This window comes from Elephas maximus, chromosome 3 (assembly GCF_024166365.1).
Source record: "Elephas maximus indicus isolate mEleMax1 chromosome 3, mEleMax1 primary haplotype, whole genome shotgun sequence".
Taxonomy (NCBI): Eukaryota; Metazoa; Chordata; class Mammalia; order Proboscidea; family Elephantidae; genus Elephas; species Elephas maximus.
This window is the reverse complement of record NC_064821.1, coordinates 202,697,334-202,716,912: the sequence shown is the minus strand read 5'-3', so window position 1 is coordinate 202,716,912 and position 19,579 is coordinate 202,697,334. Positions and strand designations below refer to the sequence as shown.

The 19,579-nt window shown below is 40.3% G+C and overlaps 1 protein-coding gene across 1 annotated transcript in view; it reads left to right on the top strand.

Annotated features, from left to right (window-relative positions):
- RGS5 (regulator of G protein signaling 5) overlaps window positions 1-19,579 on the top strand; it is an 89,185-nt gene that overhangs the window by 43,519 nt on the left and 26,087 nt on the right. The window contains exon 3 of the mRNA XM_049881103.1: window positions 6,485-6,546. Within this exon, the coding sequence (XP_049737060.1) occupies window positions 6,485-6,546 (62 nt within the window). The remainder of the gene's footprint in view (window positions 1-6,484; window positions 6,547-19,579) is intronic.

Here is a 19,579-nt window from a genome sequence, read left to right as displayed (position 1 = left end):
CATTTCTCTTTTTCAGTTTAACATTTGTCTAAACTGGTCAACCCTTCCTTTGGCCAAATGACCTTCAACTTAATATAGATTGAATTGGTTGGGAGATAGATATATGTGCTATTATTTTTTAATCTTCCATCAAAATAAGTGGGTATTTCCATCCTCCTCTTTTTATTACTTCAAAGTGATCCCAAACCAGAAGTAAGGCATAATTATGTTTTCTGCACTTAAAAAGGGAATGCTAATTCAATGTGGAGCAGCAGACACCAAGCTCTAAGAACCACATTTTACAGCAACAACAGATCAAAAGTCTATTTTGAAGTAAACAATGTGGTAGTTATTGATCTGTTGGAATTATCTTTAAAAAAATAAACATAGTACCACATTTCCTGCTTTGATTCTCTGCTTCTAATATCCCACAAAGGCTCTTGAACTTTTTGGCTTAACAAGGCTTTGGAAGAAAACCTGGGGCTAATATTTACTGGATTTACTTCTCATTTCTCCCATCCCCTTTCTTCTTTCAGAAGTTATTGAATTGTTTTAGAAAATCCTTCATATCCCTAGATAATATTTGCGTGTCTGTATTGCATAACGGAGCCCTGGTGGTGCAGTGGTTAAGTGTTTGGCTGCCAACAAAAAGGTCAGCAGTTCAAATCCACCAGCCATTCCTTGAAAACCCTATGGGGCAGTTCTACTCTGTTCTGTAGGATCGCTATGAGTCAGAATCTAGTCAAGGGCAATTTTTTTTTCGGGGGGGGGTTACTGCGTTTTTAGCTGTGACTACTACAAACCTTTCCTCACCCTCTTCTGATTACTCAAACCCCATCCCACCTCCTCACGTTGGACAAATTTCTGTGCCTTTTACCTGATTAAGAAAGATTAAGTTCTTTCCAGTATTTATCTGTATATTTTACCCATGTTTTTCCTCCCAGAGAAGAAAATAAACCTTAGAAGAGAAGATAAACTTCCTGACTGAAGATATTTTTAGCCTTTCTTATCTTCTTTGGGTCACTGACAGCAATAGGCTTTTATAAATGCTTTTTCTTTTTTAATGCATTTTCCATTTTTAATACACTTTATCCTTCTCATCAGAAAAAAAAAAAAAGAGAGAGAGAGAGAATAGAATGAGAAACATAGAAAAAAAGAGAAAAACTCTGCTAACATGCAAACGGTTAAACAGACTGTGGCTGCTAACCTAAAGGCTGGAGGTTTGAACCCACCCAGAGGAGTTCTGGAAGAAAGGCTTGGTGACCTTCTGAAAAAAAAAAAAAAAAACAGCCACTGAAAACGCTATGGAGCCCAGTTCTACTCTGACACACATGAGGTCACTATGAGTCAGAACCAACTCGACAGCAACCACCATCACCACCACCACCAACCTCTCTAAACTGAAAGGCTTCATCCTTGCCCTGTCTGTAATGTCTGACTGCACAACTTTCTTTCTTAAAAGCCTCTTCCCTGACTTCTTACACTCTATCCCTCCACCTCCCCACTTCTCTTCTCTCTAAATGCCGCTACTTTTGCCTACCCTCTATATACGGGAGTATCCGTATGGGTGTGAAACAACAAATAAACCGATAAGCCACCTAAATTTAATTTTTGAAAACTGCTAACATGGATTATAATCAAATTCAAAATGTTCAGGAACTGATACAGATATTTTTGTAGTCTATTTTATTTTGCAGATGTTCCATTTCACCCTGCCTGACTAGCCACTTTTTACCTCCTTTTCATTATGTCTTTACCACTTTATAACCCCTTGGTAACTCTAACACCCACACCTAACTCGCTCACAACCTGTGAACAGTGCAGAACAGCTGCAAGTAAGTTTTCGCACGCATGTTCTTACTTGGTTATCTGCAAAGTGAGTGTTGTTTTGAGAGCATTAAGATGTATATACGCAGACCCCACTTTAAGCAGCGGTCACCTGCCGCTCTTATTTGGGCTGAACTCCCCCCAAACCAGCCGTTACTGACTTACCACTAACACTTAGAGCGACTACAAATTATTCTAGTGCTGTTTGTCTCTAGGAGATATTTGCTAGTCATTTTTAAAACCGGAGTATCCGCATGGGATGTGTGTCACATGTGAAAGTCATGCATGTGTCAGGGTGAGAAAAATTTTAGGCAGTGGTTCAGGGGTGGGAGGGAGGAAAAAAAGGGGAGACATTGCTTAGATAGTGCTAAGTTCCTGTTTATGGTGATGGAAATTGGCCATGGATATTGGGGATGGTTGTAAAATACGATTAATATAATGGATGTCATTAAATTGTACATGTGAAAATTTTAAATTGGCAAATATATATATTTATGTGTGTGTAAATATATGTATATATACAGAGAGAGAGAGAGAGTGGTAGTGGTTAAAAGCTATGGCTGCTAGCCAAAAAGCTTGGTGGTTCGAATACCCCAAGTGCTCCTTGGAAACTCTGTGGGGCAGTTCTACCTGATGGCAACAGATTTGGTTTTTAAGGGTTGTATAGATAGACAGACAGACAGACAGATAGATAGATAGATATGGAAACCCTGGTGGTGTAGTGGTTAACAGCTGCGGCTGCTAACCAAAAGGTCAGCAGTTCAAATACACCAGGCACTCCTTGGAAACCGTATGAGGCAGTTCTACTCTTCCTATAGGGTTGCTCTGAGTCAGAATCGGCTCAACGGCAATGGGTAGCACGGGCATATACATATACATACATAAATTCTTTAGGAAAAAAAAAGATGCATGTACAAGTTTTGGCCCACAAGTGGACATCAATAAATACCAGGTATATATTTTTTTTTTTATCTGTTTCTCTGCCTATGGTCTTCTAATCGCTGTTGACCACAGGGTAATGGCTCAAAAAATGGTCATGGACTTTAGACTGGTCATGAGCAGATGAGGCCACTGCAGGGCAGGAAGGCCAAACAGATCAGGTACTTAAACTAGTTGCTGTTAAGTTGATTCCAGCTCATGGCGATACGTCATGTGTCAGAACAGAACTGTGCTCCACAGGGTTTCAATGGCTGATTTTTCAGAAAATGGTTGCCATGCCTTTCTTCTGAGGTGCCTCCAGCCTTATGGATGGCATCCTAGCATAACCATTTGCACCATCCAGGGACTCCCAGGCGCTTATAAGTGCCAATGTTGTTGTCGTTGTTGTTAGGTACCATCAAGTCTATTTTTGACTCATAGGGACCCTATGTGATAGAGTAGAGCTGCCCCATATGGTTTCTAGGCTGTAATCTTTAAGGAAGCAGATAAGTAGGTCTTTCTCCTACAAAGCCACTGGATGGGTTCAAACCACCAACCTTTCTATTAGCAGCTGAGCGCCTCATTGTTGCACCATGGGGGCTTCTTTATAATTGCCAGTAAATAACTTGAAATTTCACTTTTCTTGGAAAGAGGGAGCACAAATGAGAACATTATCAAAAGTGTTTACGTATGGCCAGGTACCGTACTGTCTTTATATGCATCGCTACATACAATTCTCACAATAAATGAGAGGCAGTATTTCTTTGTAGATTAAAGAAAAACAAAACAACAAAGACAAAAAACACTTGGTGCTTAGAAAGGTCAAAACATTTTCCCAAGGTTACAGCTAGTAAGTGTCAGAGTTGTCAATAGCTGTAGTAATGGTTCATGGAATTGGCCATTAAAATCTAAGTTTTGGGTTATTCGTGGCTTTCGTCAACCAAGCTAACTCTGGATAAACAAACCCATCATTCATTTGCTCTTTGATTTGACGTGCATTTATTGCAGGGTAGATCAGTGCTGTGGGGAATTCTCCACAGAGTAGACTAGGAAAAGCTCTTCATGAATGACAAGCTATAACCTTAGGCAGTGAGCGCATCACTGCCATGTCAGAAATTCAGGGAATAAATGCGATAAGACTATAGCAAAGGGAGAGAGTGCTTCCAGCTGGGAAGTTCACTTCCTGGACAAGGTGGCATTTACAGGGGGCATTATAAAACCTGTAGTTAATCATCTCTCTAAGCATTTATTTTGCCTTTCATTTGAACTGACTTTCCCCCTTCCCCTGCACACCTACACACACAGATTCCGTGTCCACCCTTTATGGCCAGTTTTGACCTTTCAAACCACGGTACTTATTGGTCATTTAGATTTGCATCTATCCTGTTGCCAAAGAAATCAGGCTTAATGAGGGCTGGCAAATTCTGAGAATTGGACAGCATGAAGCTGTGTTACCTCCTTGGCTGGTAATCAGAACACTGGGCTTCATGCTGGGGCAATGTGTCCTGCTTAACCTCGTCCTTGAATCAGTTTAACCCCCAAGTGGGCTCTGCACATGTCCTTTGCGGGACTTTCATCTTGGCTGTGATGTGCTGCTGAGATTGATCATTAGTCTGCTTCTAGCAAGACCATTTTGGACAAGTTGCACCTGGTAACATGCTTAAGCTTGGTGCACCTGCTCATGTCATTTCTTCTTCCTGTGTTCCTTTATACTAAGAAGGAGGAAAGGTGAGGGAGAAGGAAGGCGGATTCATTTCATGAGAATATCTGTAAACTCAGAAAGAGACTCAGCGAGGCCCCCCCATTGCTCTAAGCCAGTTTTGTTGTTGTTGTTATTATTGTTCAATAATGTCCTGCCACTTCTGTCAACAATAATAGAGACTTCATGAGTGTCTCCCCTGAGCAAAACGTTGAACCCAGTGTTGTGAAGAATTTCAGACATGTAAGCCCCTAGTGCTAAAAAATGTAAGTACAAAGTAATACATACATAAGAAAAGATCTCAATATGAGGTCACACAGAAGAGCCCAAAAAAGCTGTTGACCTCTAGAAAACAGGTCCTTTCTGGTTAGGAATAATATGAACAGAGGGACATATTTGTGGTGCTCCTATATACAAACTAGAAAGAAAAGCAAAAGAGAGACAGTTGTTCACTTGTTGGAAAAAAGGGTTCCTGGGTGGTGCAAATGGTTAACACGGTTGCTAACCGAAAGGTTACAGTTTTGAGACTACCTAGAGGCACCTCAGAAGAAAGTCCGGGTGATCTACTTCTGAAAAATCAGCCCCCGAAAACCCTATTGAGCACAATTCTTCTCTGATACACACAGGTTCACCCTGAGTCAGAATTGATGAAAAAGCAACTTTTTTTTTTTTAGAAATATATTTCCAAAGAATCTATGATTGAAAAATGAAAAACTCACCTAAGATTATTTCACTAGGTTTGTTGATTGCTTTTTTGCCCTGTTTAACCTTCAAACAGGGAAAATATAAAACTGTGAAAATCATATGATTAGGACTCCCAATCTCTGTGGGCCCTACAAGGAGGAGCAGAGAAATGAGGGAGTTATTCACAATACTGTAGCCTAAAAACATACCACTGTCTTAAACTCCTTACATAAATAAAATGAGGCTGAATCTGAGCCTGGGGCAGCAAAATGAAAAGTAGAATTAGCAATTGTCTTATCAACCTTAATTGCTAATCTGAATAATTAACACCCCAAGAGAGTGATTTTTCACAACCAGAAGCAGCAACTTCCCTGGGCTGTCTGGGCAGTTGTATAAACAAAAGCTAGGGAAATTCCAGGTAAAAATAATCTCCACTGGCCTCAATATTGAAATAAATGCCTTGTTAGTCTGTTTTGATATAATAGTGAAGAATTCACATCCTAATGCAAGAGTTTGAGCCAGGTGAGCCCTATAGAGCACAGTCAGCCATTTTTCCCGGACGAGACCAACTGGACCTGACACAATCCTGCTGTGACAGAAACATTGGTACTTACAAAGAAATAGCTGCAGGGTTCCTGCATACATAGATGTTACAATAAAGACAGCCTAAGGGGAAATTACATGTTGGCTATTTGCTTCTCCTTTTGAGTCAACATCTAACAGAGCATTTGTGCACGACATTCCTATTTGCAATGTATTCCACTTCTCAGAAAGAGTAAATCTTTTTAAACATATTTTCCTGTCCTAATTAAAAAAAAAAAGGCACAAATTCACCCAGATTTTTTTCAAGTGTAGATTTGCCAAGAGCACATTCCCAGCATGAGTCAGCAGCGCTACTCTTACTGCCTTCCGCTAGCCTTAATGAGATGGCCTTGAGATGTGGATGAGAAATCCAACGTCCTTCACTGATTTCATCAGGTGTTTGGAGTGCAGCATGGGTGAGGCAGAGAACATGAGTTCAATCCCTGTGATGGGCTCACCGGAATTTGCTAAGTTACATGTGGAAAAAGACCACAATGAGAAATGAGAGAATTTCAAAACACATGTCTCATGCCAGTACAATGTCCTTTTGAAGGGACAGGCTCAAGCCAAATTGTTCCAAAAGAGATGAAGATATGCAATATAGACATATGAAAGCAAACCCAGCTCATTACACCCAACTGCTTGAAAGTACACAACTCAAAGTCCTTTGGCCTGAGGATGGGTCACCATTTTTATCATTTCCACCTAAAAAAACAGGGCCAGGTAATTGTTGGTACATGTGTTTAACTTCCTACTTATGGCTTTCACCTTTTTCTTTCTTAATTCCTGATTTAGACCCTTGCTGAACGAGGCCCTGCAGTGGCGTGATTCCCTGGACAAGCTCCTGCAGAACAACTGTGAGTTCACACTACCTTTTTTTTTTCCTTTTTTTATTATACTTTAGATGAAGGTTTACAAAGCAAACTAGTTTCTCATTAAACAGTTAGTACACAAGCTGCTCTGCAGGCATTGGTGAAAAACAAGGCTCCAGGAATTGATGGAATATCAACTGAGATGTTTCAACAAACAGATGCGTCACTGGAGGGGCTCACTCGTCTATGCCAAGAAATATGGAAGACAGCTTCCTGGCCAACTGATTGGAACAGATCCATATTTACGCCTATTCCCAAGAAAGGTGATCCAACCGAATGTGGAAATTATCGAACAATATCATTAATATCACACGCAAGCAAAATTTTGCTGAAGATCATTCAAAAACAGCTGCAGCAGTATATCGCCAGGAAACTGCCAGAAATTCAGGCCAGTTTCAGAAAAGGACATGGACCCAGGGATATCATTGCTGATGTCAGATGGATCCTGGCTGAAGGCAGAGGATAGCAGAAGGATGTTTACCTGTGTTTTATTGACTATGCAAAGGCATTCGACTGTGTGGATCATAACAAGCTATGGGTAACATTGCGAAGAATGGGAATTCCAGAACACACAATTGTGCTCATGAGAAACCTTTACATAGATCAAGAGGCAGTTGTTCAGACAGAACAAGGGGATACTGATTGGTTTAAAGTCAGGAAAGGTGTGCGTCAGGGTTGTATTCTTTCACCATACCTATTCAATCTGTATGCTGAGCAAATAATACGAGAAGCTGGACTTTATGAAGAAGAACGGGGCATCAGGATTGAAGGAAGACTCATTAACAACTTGTTTTATGCAGGTGACACAGCCTTGCTTGCTGAAAGTGAAAAGGACTTGAAGCACTTACTAATGAAGATCAAAGACCACAGCCTTCAGTATGGATTACACCTCAACATAAAGAAAACAAAAATCCTCACAACTGGACCAGTGAGCACCATCATGATAAACGGAGAAAAGATTGAGGTTGTCAAGGGTTTCATTTTACTTGGATCCACTTTCAACAGCCATGGAAGCAGCAGTCAAGAAATCAAAAGATGCATTGCATTGGGTAAATCTGCTGCAAAGGACCTCTTCAAAGTGTTGAAGAGCAAAGATGTCACCCTGAAGGCTAAGTGTGTCTGACCCAAGCCATGGTATTTTCAATCACATCATATGCATGTGAAAGCTGGACAATGAATAAGGAAGACTGAAGAAGAATTGACGCCTTTGAATTGTGGTGTTAGTGAAGAATATTGAATATACCATGGACTGCCAAAAGAACAAACAAATCTGACTTGGAAGAAGTGCAGCCAGTGTGCTCCTTAGAAGCAAGGATGGTGAGACTGCATCTTACATACTTTGGACATGTTGTCAGGAGGGATGAGTCCCCAGAGAAGAACATCATGCTTGGCAGAGTACAGGGTCAGCGGAAAAGAGGAAGACCCTCAACAAGGTGGACTGACACAGTGGCTGCAACAATGGGCTCATGCATAACAACGATTTTGATGATGGCGCTGGACCAGGCAGTGTTTTGTTCTGTTGTGCGTAGGGTTGCTATGAGTGGGAACCGACTCGATGGCACCTAACAACAACAACAACACATATTGTTTTATGTCGTTGGTTAACAACCCCACAACATGTCAACACTCTCCCTTCTCAACCTTGAGTTCCCTATTACCAGCTTTCCTGTCCCCTCCTACTTTCTAGTCCTTACCCCTGAGCTGGTGTGCCCTTTAGTCTCATTTTGTTTCGTAGGCCTGTCTACTCTTTGGCTGAAAGATGAACCTCAGGAGTGACATCATAACTGAGCTAAAAGGGTGCCCAGGGGCCATAGTCTCAGGGTTTCTCCAGTCTCTGTTAGGCCAGCAAGTCTGGTCTTTCTTTTTGAATTAGAATTTTGTTCTAGGTTTTTCTCCAGCTCTGTCTGGGACCCTCTATTATGATCCCTGACAGAGCAGTCAGTGGTGGTAGCCGGGCACCATCTAGTTGTACTGGACTCAGTCTGGTGGAGACTGTGGTAAAAGTGGTCCACTAGTCCTTCGGACTAATCTTCCCTTGTATCTTTAGTTTTCTTCATTCTTCCTTGCTCCTGAAGGAGTGAGACCAGTGGAGTATCCTAGATGGCCACTCACAGGGTTTTAAGACCCCAGACACTACTCACCAAAGTAGAGTCGCATTGCCCTTTATAGGGAGGTAGGGGTTGCCATACCTCTCTATACACCATAAGGAGCCCTGGTGGCAAAACAGTTAAGTGCTCGGTTGCTTACCAAAAGGTTGGCAGTTCAAACTCACCAAGCCACTCCATGGAAGAAAGACCTGGCAATCTGGGTCTGTGTCAAAGGAGGTTGCTGTGAGTCAAAAATTGACTCAATGGCACCCAACAACAACAGGGGTGTGTGAATCAGAATTAACTCTAAGACAATCAGTAGGGACGAACAGAGACAAAAAACACCCTTTCTTGCCCAAGTGTCCTTCTTCCCCAACTTTGACACTGTTGCAAATTTTCAAAACCGTCCAAACAAACCCTGATTAGCTCAGGGTGTCAAGAGAGTATGAGGATTCAATTCGCGAGAAGAGGAAGGTCCACTGTACTGTGGGAGAATGTGAAAATAAGGTGCCTAACAACTTGCAATTGCAGGTTGTGTTTTCATCTGTCCTGCTTTCTTGTGTGAGCCAGGGCACGTAGCTTCATCTACGTGCTTCTTCATATTCTCATCAGTAAAACAGGGATACTGGTTTTCCGGCTTAGCCATATAATGGGTTGATAAAGATTGGGTGTGGTAATGGAAAAAGCAGCGAAGTATGAGTTGTAGTCCTAGTTCAAGTTGCTATTAATTGCTCTTCTGCCCTGACATGCGCAGTTATGGACCCCCGCCTCAGTTTCCTCTCCTAGCAGCATACGTTTTACATCTTCATTCAAGATACTACAAATGTGCTGACCCGCACAGAACTCCAGTCCAAGCTAATACCAGTACACCAATGAGCACTACTTGCCTTTCACCTAATCCAAGGACCTACAGAATAAAGTTCAGATTTCTAATGTTTAAGGTTCTCCAATGTAACTTATAGGGTATGGGTCTGCAGTCAAATGGAACAGTTCTCTGTTCTGTATAGGATTTCTACATGTAATCCCTTTGCCCTGAATACCTTGCATTCAAAAATATCTACCTGTTGAAATTCTCATTCTCCTGTGAAAGCTAACCTAAATGCTGAATGTCTAGAGTTCCATGACTATCCAGAAAGGTTTATCTTCCCTCTGAATTTCCAGGCACTTATCTGCACATCGTTTATGTCACTTAATGCTTTCTACCTTGTATTCTTCTCCAAGTCATTTCCCTTCTACTATAGTTCTTTAAACTCTTTAACAGAGGGACTTAGTCTTTTTCAACTGGAGAATCCCTCAACAGGTTGTGCACAGTATGGGGAAAACAAGTATTTGTTGAATAATTCACTCTAAAAGTATCATTCATCTTAATATATCCAACCCATGTTTATTCACATTAACTACAAGAATGGAATATGAAACTTCGTTAGATGTTTTGCAAAAATAAGCATTGAAAAATGTTTATCACAGAACCAGTGTAATTAGTGGGCCCAGAGTAGAAAACAAAGAGTATATGTTCAATTGAGCATGAACGCTCCTTGCGTTTTGTTATTATGTGATATATTTGGTAAGTTTCTGCTTACGTGTGATAGAATCATCTCTCCTTTTATTTGTGACAGAACACCAAAACCTCTAATTCGGAACTTTCTCATTTTTTATTACCTTCTCATTTCTTGTGCTTGTTTAATCTGTTTGACTACCCTGCCCTGACACATACCAGGTGTTCTATAAATATTTAGCCAATGAATGAGTGAATGAATTAATTCATTTTGCTTCTTGGATCCAGAAATTTCATGAGGCCAATTTTGAAAAAAAAAAGAAAAAAAAATTTTTTTTTTTAATCATTTGCCTTATTTATTCTTATTCACTGGTTTTGGGACAATAGCAGTCTGAGAGATGACACTAATAAATTATGAATGCTAAAGACCTTGATGTTGTTGTTAGGTGCTGTGGAGTCCATTCCAATTCATAGCGTGACCCCATGTACAACAGAACGATACACTGCCCAGGCCTGCATCATCCTCACAATCATTGTTATGCTTGAGCCCATTGTTGCAACCACTGTGTCAATCCATCTGGTTGAAGATCTCCCTCTTTTCTGCTGACCCTCTACAAGGACCCTAAAAAAAAAAAAATCCTGCTGCCCTGGAGTCAATTCCGACTCACAGTGACCCCTACAGGACAGAGTAGAACTGCCTGGTAGGGTTTCCAAGGAGCAGTTGGTGGATTTAAACTGCCGACCTTTTGGTTAGCAGCCAAGCTCTTAACCACTTCTCCACCAGGGCTCCTAGGTACAGGTATTTATTGCTATTGTCAAGACACCTAAGTGTTACCAGAACTATTTCCATGTTTCCAAACCATTAACGAGGGTAATATTTATGTAACCATATACAATCCTTTTCAGTCACACTAGTCCTTAGAGCATTATGTTCATATTTTTTTTTTCATGGATAGAGTTGTTGAGATAAGAAAGCTAGAAGTATGAACCAAAGGCAGCTAGTGTAAAATCTTAGGATTTGTTTAGGGACTGGAGTCTTTCAGCTTGAAAACAGATGATTAACATAGTATAAACTTGAGGCCTGAGCTTCTTATGGTAATATTTTCTATTTTTTAGAGGAAAAAAATATATGTATGAGTGAATATATGCATATGTATATAATCTTAAAAAAATTTTTTTTTTTTTTATATAATCTTAGGAAACCCTGGTGGTGTAGTGGTTACGTGCTACAGCTACTAACCAAAGGGTCAGCAGTTCTAATCCGCCAGGTGCTTCTTGGAAACTATGGGGCAGCTCTACTCTGTCCTATCAGGTCGCTATGAGTCGGAATCGACTCGATGGCACTGGGTTGGGTATAATCTTAAGTTAAATTCCACATAATTATCCACTTAAGTAATTAAAATTCTCAAGACTTTTGCAATTAATTTTTCCAAACTAATAAATGGAAAACCTTTCATAACTATTCTAGTCACAATTCTTTCCTTGAAGGGGGCATCTATCCATTCAAACTACGGCAAGCGAAAAAGAATGCTTATGGTAAAGATATTGAAATCCGCAGAAACAGAAGAACCATGCATTGTGGGAGGTGAAGCTGGCTCTCAGAAGCCACCAGTAAGACAGCTTCTCCCTCTCCGTCCCTATTTCTCTGGTCTTATCTGCCTCTGTCTCTATTTCTCTGTTCTTCCCTGTCTCTTATCTCTCTCTTCCTCTTTATATTTCTACCCCCATCTCTCTGTCTATGCTTCTCTTTGACTTTCCTTCCTACTCTCTGTCTCTCTCTTGCCACTTTGTCACTGCTCTCTTCATTTCTATGTCTATTCCTAGAGAAGGCCTTGTGGAATGACAGGCTAGCCCAAATAATTCTACTCTATCACCACTGACCTGAAGAAACACTATTTGACCTATTCCTCCAAATACCAGCCACTGTGCACCATGAATTACTTTTGAAAACCATGTGGAGCTCTGGTGCCACAGTGGTTAAGAGTTTGGCTGCTGACCAAAAGGTCGGCAGTTCGAATCCGCCAGCTGCTTGTTGGAAACCCTATGGGGCAGTTCTACTATATCCTATAGAGCCACTATGAGTCAGAATCAACTCGACGGTGATGAGTTTTGACAGAGCACAGTTCTACTCTGAAACACATGGATTGCCATCAGTTGGAATCGACAGCAACTTCCTTTTTATACCCTAGTTAAGTTGACATGTAAAATCACATACGTTTTGCCTTCAATTCTGTAGTCGGCACAAACTGTTTTCCTTTGGTAGGTCCATGGGGCATATAACCAACCTTTTTTCTATAAACACAAAAATAGATCGCCTATGAGAGTTTAAGTAAGAGAGTGATGTGAAATCATTCCCCACGTGATGGTCTTTCAGACCAAAGGAAAAATGAGACAAAGTCCAGCAGCAGCAAAATTTCCATTTGGTCCCCTTTTGCCAGGAGGTCCAAAAGGTCAGGACACTATCTTGAGACATCCTTGAGATTTGGACTCTGCTTTGGGGAGCTAAGTAGACTAGCTGTGGGCTTGCCTCTTTGTTTCTATCTTTTCATTCTCCTTTTACTTCTTTCTCTTTGGTGTCTGATTTTCTTCCTTTACTGGCTCATCTTACCCACTAGCAAGTGCGATTTTCTTTAAAACAACAATAACTCGTTGTTGTTGTTGTTAGGTGCTATTGAGTCAGCTCTAACACGTAGCAACCCGATGCATAACACAACAAAACTTTACCTGGAACTGTGCCATCCTCCCAGTCATTGCTGTTTGAGCTCATTGTTGCAGCCACTATGTCAATCCACCTCTTCGAGGGTCTCCCTTTTTTTCGCTGACTCTCTACTTTACCAAGCATGATGTCCTTCTCCAGGGACTGGTCCCTCCTCATACCATGTCCAAAGTATCTGAGATGTGGTCTTGCCATCCTTGCTCCTAAGGAACATTTTGGTTGTACTTATTCCAAGACAGATTTGTTCACTCTTCTGGCAGTCCATGGTATATTCAATATTCTCCACCAATGCCACAGTTCAAAAGCATAAATTCTTCTTTGGTCTTCCTCATTCACTGTACAGCTTTTGCGTGCACATGAGGCCATTGAAAACACCATGGGATCGGTCAGGTGCACCTTAGTCTTTTACAGCAGATTTGCCCAATGCAATGAGCTGCTTGATTTCTTGACTGTTGCTTCCATGGGCATTGATTGTGGATCTGAGTAAACTGAAATCCTTGACAATATCAAACTTTTCGCCATTAATTATGATGTTGCTTATTGGTACAGTTGTGAAGATTTTTGCTTTTTTTTATGTGGAGGTGCGATCTACACTGAAGGCTGTAGTCTTTGATCTTCATCAGTCAGTGCTTCAAGCCCTCTTCACTTTCAGCAAGCAAGGTTGTATCATCTGCATATCACAGGTTGTTAATGAGTCTTCCTCCAGTCTTGATGCCACATTCTTCTGCATATATTCCAGCTTCTTGGATTATTTGCTCAACATACAGATTGAATAAGTATGGTGAAAGGATATAACCCTGACACACACCTTTCCTGACTTTAAACCAAGCAGTATCCCCTTGTTCTGTTTGAAAAACTGCCTCTTGGTCTATGTACATGTTCCTCATGAGCATAATTAAGTGTTCTGGAATTCCCATTCTTCACAATGTTATCCATAATTTGTTATGCTTCACGCAGTCAAATGCCTTTGCATAGTCAATAAAACACAGGTAAACATCATTCTGGTATTCTCTGCTTTCAGCCAGGATCCATTTGACACCAGCAATGATATCTCTGGTTCCATGCCTTCTTCTGAATCTGGCTTGAATTTCTGGCAGTTCCTGTTGATGAATTGTTGCTGCCGGTTTTGAATAATCTTCAGCAAAATTTTACTTGTGTGTGATATAATTTCTACATCCAGTTGGATCACTTTTCTTTGGAATAGGCACAAGTATGGATCTCTTGCAGTTGGTTGGCCAGGTAACTGTCTTCCAGATTTCTTGGGATAGACCAGTGAGCACTTTCAGCACTGCATCCATTTGTGGAAACATCTCAATTTGTATCCTGTCAATTTCTGGAATGTTTTTTTTTAACCGTTCTTTGGATGAAGATTTACAGAGCAAACTAGTTTCTCCTTAAACAGTTAGTCCACATATTGTTTTATGACAGTGGTTAACAACCCCACAACATGTCAATACTCTCCCTTCTCAACCTTGGGTTCCCTATTACCAGCTTTCCTGTCCCCTCCTACTTTCTAGTCCTTGCCCCAGGGCTGGTGTGCCCTTTAGTCTCATTTTGTTTTATGGGCCCATCCAAAGTTTGGCTGAAGGATGAACCTCAGAAGTGTCTTCATTACTGAGCTGACAATGTTTCTGGGGACCATACTCTTAGGGTTTCTCCAGTCTCTGTCAGGCCAGCAAGTCAGGTCTTTCTTTTTGAGTTAGAATTTTGTTCTAGATTTTTCTCCAGCTCTGTCCGGGGCCCTCTATTGTGATCCCTGTGAGAGCAGTCGGTGGTGGTAGCCAGGCACCATCTAGTTGTACTAAACTCAGTCTGGTGGAGGCCGTGGTAAATGCTGTCCATTAGTCCTTTGGACTAATCTTTCTCTTGTATCTTTAGTTTTCTTCATTATTCCTTGCTCCTGAAGGGGCGAGACCAGTGGAGTATCCTCGATGGCCGCTCACAGGCCTTTAAGACTCCAGACACTACTCACCAAAGTAGAATGTGGAACATTTTCTTTATAAACTATGTTATGCCAATTGAGCTAGATGTTCCCTGAGGCCATGGTCCTTTCAGCCCTCAGCCCAGCAATTCGGTCCCTCAGGGAGTTTGGATATATCTATGGAGATTCCATGACCTTGCCTTGTACAGGTTGTGCTGGCTTCCCCAGTATAATGTACTGTCCTACCCTTCATCAAAGTTACCGTTTATCTATTGTCTATTTAGTGCTTTTCCATCCCCACCTCTCTACTCCCGCATAACCATCAAAGATTTCTTCTTTTGCTGTGTAAACCTTTTATGAGTTTTTACAGTAGTTGTCTCATACAATATTTGTCCTTTTGTGATTGACTTATTTCACTCAGCATAATGCCCTCCAGGTTTATCCATGTCATGAGATGCTTCACAGATCCGTTGTTGTTCTTTATCATTGTATAATATTCCATTGTGTGTACGTACCACAGTTTGTTTATCCATTCATCTGTTGATGGGCACCTAGGTTGTTTCTATCTTTATGCTATCGTGAACAATGCTGCAGTGAACATGGGTGTGCATATGCCTAGTCATGTGAAGACTATTATTTCTCTAGGATGTATTCCTAGGAGTGGGATTGCTGAATCGTATGGTATTTCTATTTCGAGATTTCCAAGGAAGCACCATATCATTTTCCAAAATGGTTGTATCATTTTGCATTCCCACCAGCAGTGTATAAGAGTTCAGATTTCCCTGCAGCCTCTCCAACATTTGTTATTTCCTGTTTTTTTGATTTGTGCCAGTAATGCTGGGGTCAGATGGTATCTCATTGTGGCTTTGATTTGCATCTCTCTAGTGGCAAGTGATTGCAAGCATTTCCTCACATGCCTTTTGACCACTTGAAAGTCTTCTTTGGTGAAGTATCTGTTCATTTCCTTTGCCTATTTTTAAATTGGATTATTTATCTTTTTTTGTAGAGGTGTTGGATTTTCTTATAGATTTTAGAGATTAGAACTTTATCTTATTTGTAATAGCCAATTTTTTTTTTTCTGGAACCTTGTTTTTTGACAATGCTTTCCGTGCATCTTGGACTTCATCCTTCAATACTATCGGTTCCTGATCATATGCTACCCCCTCAAATTGTTGAACATCAACCAATTGTTTTTGGTATAGTGATGCTGTGTATTCCTTCCATCTTCTTTTAATGCTTCCTGCATCGTTCAATAGTTCCCTCATAGAATCCTTCACTATTGCAACTGGAGACTTGAATTTTTTCTTCAGTTCTTTCAGCTTGAGATGTGAAGTGTGTTCTTCCCTTTTGGTTTTCTAACTCCAGGTCTTTGCAGATGTCATTATAACACTTTACTTTGTCCTCTTGAGCCGCCCTTTGAAATCTTTGGTTCAGCTCTTTCACTTAATTATTTCTTCCATTTGCTTTAGCTACTCTACCTTCAAAAGCAAGTTTCAGAATCTCTTCTGACATCTATTTTTGGTCTTTTCTTTCTTTCCTGTCTTTTTAATGACCTTTTGTTTTCTTTATGTATGATGTCCTTGATGTCATTCCACAACTTGTCTGGCTTTGGTCATTAGTGTTTAAAGTATCAAATCTATTTCTGAGATGGTCTCTAAATTCAGGTGGGATATACTCAAGGTCATACTTTAGCTTTCATGGACTTGTTCTAATTTTCTTCAGCTTCAAAGTGGATATAAGCAATTGATGTTCTGACTGATGATATTGAGCTTTTCCATCATCTCTTCCCACTGATGTTGTCCATGTGATTCCTGGGTATTCCATTTGGTGAAGTCCAAATAGTATGGTATGAATCTAGGAAAACTGGAAGTTGTCAAAAATGAAATGGAACACATAAAGATTGATACCCTAAGCATTAGTGAGCTGAAATGGGTTAGCATTGGCCATTTTGACAGAAATCATAGTCTACTATGCTGGGAATGACAAATTGAAGAGGAATGAAATCATGTTCATCATCAAAAAGAACACTTCAAAATTGATCCTGAAGTACAAGGCTGTCAGTGATAGGATAATATCCATACTTCTACAAGGAAGACCAGTTAATATGACTATTATTCAAGTTTGCATACCAACCACTAATGCCAAAGATGAGAAAAGTGAGGATTTTACCAACTTCCGCAGTCTGAAATTGATCAAACTTGCAATCAAGGTGCATTGATAATTACTGGTGATTGGAATGTGAAAGTTGAACAAAGGAGAAGCATCAGTTTTTGGAAAATATGGCCTTGGTGATGGAAACAACATTGGAGATAGCATGACAGAATTTGCGCCACCAACAATTTCTTATTTCAAATACCTTTTTTCAATAACAAAAGACGACTATACAAGCGGACCTCACCATATGGAAAACACAGGTATCAAATTGACTACGTCTGTGGGAAGAGACGATGGAAGAGCTCAATATCATCAATCAGAACAAGGCCAGGGACAGACTGTGGAACAGACCATCATTTACTCATGCAAATTCAAGTTGAAGCTAAAGAAAATCAGAATAAGTTCACAAGAGCCAAAGTATGACCTTGAGTATATCCACCTGAATTTAGAGACCATCTCAAGAACAGATTTGATGAATCGAACACTAATGACCAAAGACCAGATAAGTTGTGGAATGACATCAAGGACATCACACATGAAGAAAGCAAGAGGTCAATAAAAAGGCAGGAAAGAAAAAAAGACCAAAATGGATGTCAGAAGAGACTCGGAAACTTACTCTTGAATTTAGTGTAGCTAAAGTAAAAGGAAGAAATTTTGTACTAGATTAGCACAAATCTCCTCTCCTAGGAGAGAACAAAAAAGTGAAATGTTATTGATAGTAGATAAGTACGAGTCGGAATCGACTCGACAGCACTGGGTTTTTTGAAGTACCATTAGTTAGCTTATTGGTTCAAAGCATGGGCTCTAGAGTGAAGATTGCCTGGGTGTGAAAATTTGGGCAAGTTATAGAGCCATTGCCTCATCCGTTCAATGGAATAATAATGATTAAATAATTCATGTAAAACTCTTATCATGGTACTGAACATAACAGTAGCTCAGTAAATACTGGCTTTCATCATCATTATAACAAACTTAAAAGTAAATTGAAGGCCCAATTCAAACGCCACCTCATATGAGGTGATCTATAGCTACTAACATCCAACATAATGAGAGAAGAGATCTCTTTCTGTTCTTTTGCTGGGGTTATTTGTTTACATATCTGTCTTCCTCAGTAGACTGTTAATTCTTTGAGTTCAAAGTTTGAGTTTCACTTATCTTTTCTCCTCTTTTACATTCACTTCCTAGCCTGAATCTATGCACCTAACATGCATTTAATAGTTCACGTTGACCTAAATATGACACAAGAAGGAAAGAATTTTCTCCTGCATCACAAAACTGAAGAACACAAACTTTAAAGAAAAAAAATGAATTCATTGATGTTGCTATTGCTGTGGCATCTTATTTATGGGCAAGTTACCTAACTTCTCTATGCCTCAGTTTTCTTATCTGAAAAATAGGGGTTGTTATTTTACCTTCTTCATAAAATTATTACTATCATCAAAGAAGCTAATATATGCAAAGTTCTTGTGATAGTACCTGGCACAGGGTGAATAACAAATGTTAGCTACCACTGTTATCCTCCACGTGTCTGCCAGGTTGTCACACCGTGGGGGCTTGGGTGTTGCTGTGATGTTGAACGCTATGCAACTGGTATTTCAAATATCAGCAGGGCCACCCATGAGGGACAGGTTTCAGCTGAACTTCCAGGCTAAGACAGAGTAGGAAGAAGGGCCTGGTGGTATACCTCTGAAAAGAGTCAGCCAGTGAAAACCTTATGAGTAGCAGCCGAACATTATCTTATATAGTGCCGGAAGACAAGCTCCTCAGGTTGAAAGGCACTCAAAAGACAACTGGGGATGAGCTGCCTCCTCACAGTACAGTCAACCTCAATGATGGAGATGAAGTCGTGCTTTCAGGACTTTCAGTTACTGAGTTGAGACCATGACTCAAAATGGGAAGAAACTGCTGTAAACATCTATTAATAATCAGAACATGGAATGTGTGAAGCATGAATCTAAGAAAACTGGGAGTTGTAAAAAATGAGATGGAATGCATAAAGATTGATATCCTTGACATTAGTGAGCTGAAATGGACTGGTATTGGCCGTTTTGAATTGGACAATCATATGATCTACTATGCCAGGGATGTCAAAAAGAACATATCAAGGTCTATCCTGAAGTATATGTCAGTGATATGATAATATCCATACCCCTATCAGGAAAACCAGTTAATAAGGCTATTATTTGAATTTACACACCAACCACTAAGGCCAAAGACAAAGAAACTGATAGTTTTTACCAACTTCTAGTCTTTGAAATTGATCTGACATGATATCAGGTTGCATTGAGAATTACTGGTGATTGGAAGGTGTAAGTTGGCAATAAAGAAGAAGGATCAGTAGTTGGAAAATATGTCCTTGGTGATAGAAATGATGCCAGAGATCTCATGATAGAATTTTGCAAGACCAATGACTTCTTCATTGCGAATACTTTTTTCAACAACATAAATGACTATTCTTGGGGACCTCACCAAATGGAATACACAGGAATCAAATTGACTACATCTGTGGAAGGAGATGACAAAAAAAGCTCAATATCCTCAGTCAGGAGAGGGCCATGGGCCGACTGTGGAACAGATCAGCAATTGCACATATGTAAGTTCAAGATGCAGCTGAAAAAATTAGAACAAGTCCATGAGAGCCAAAG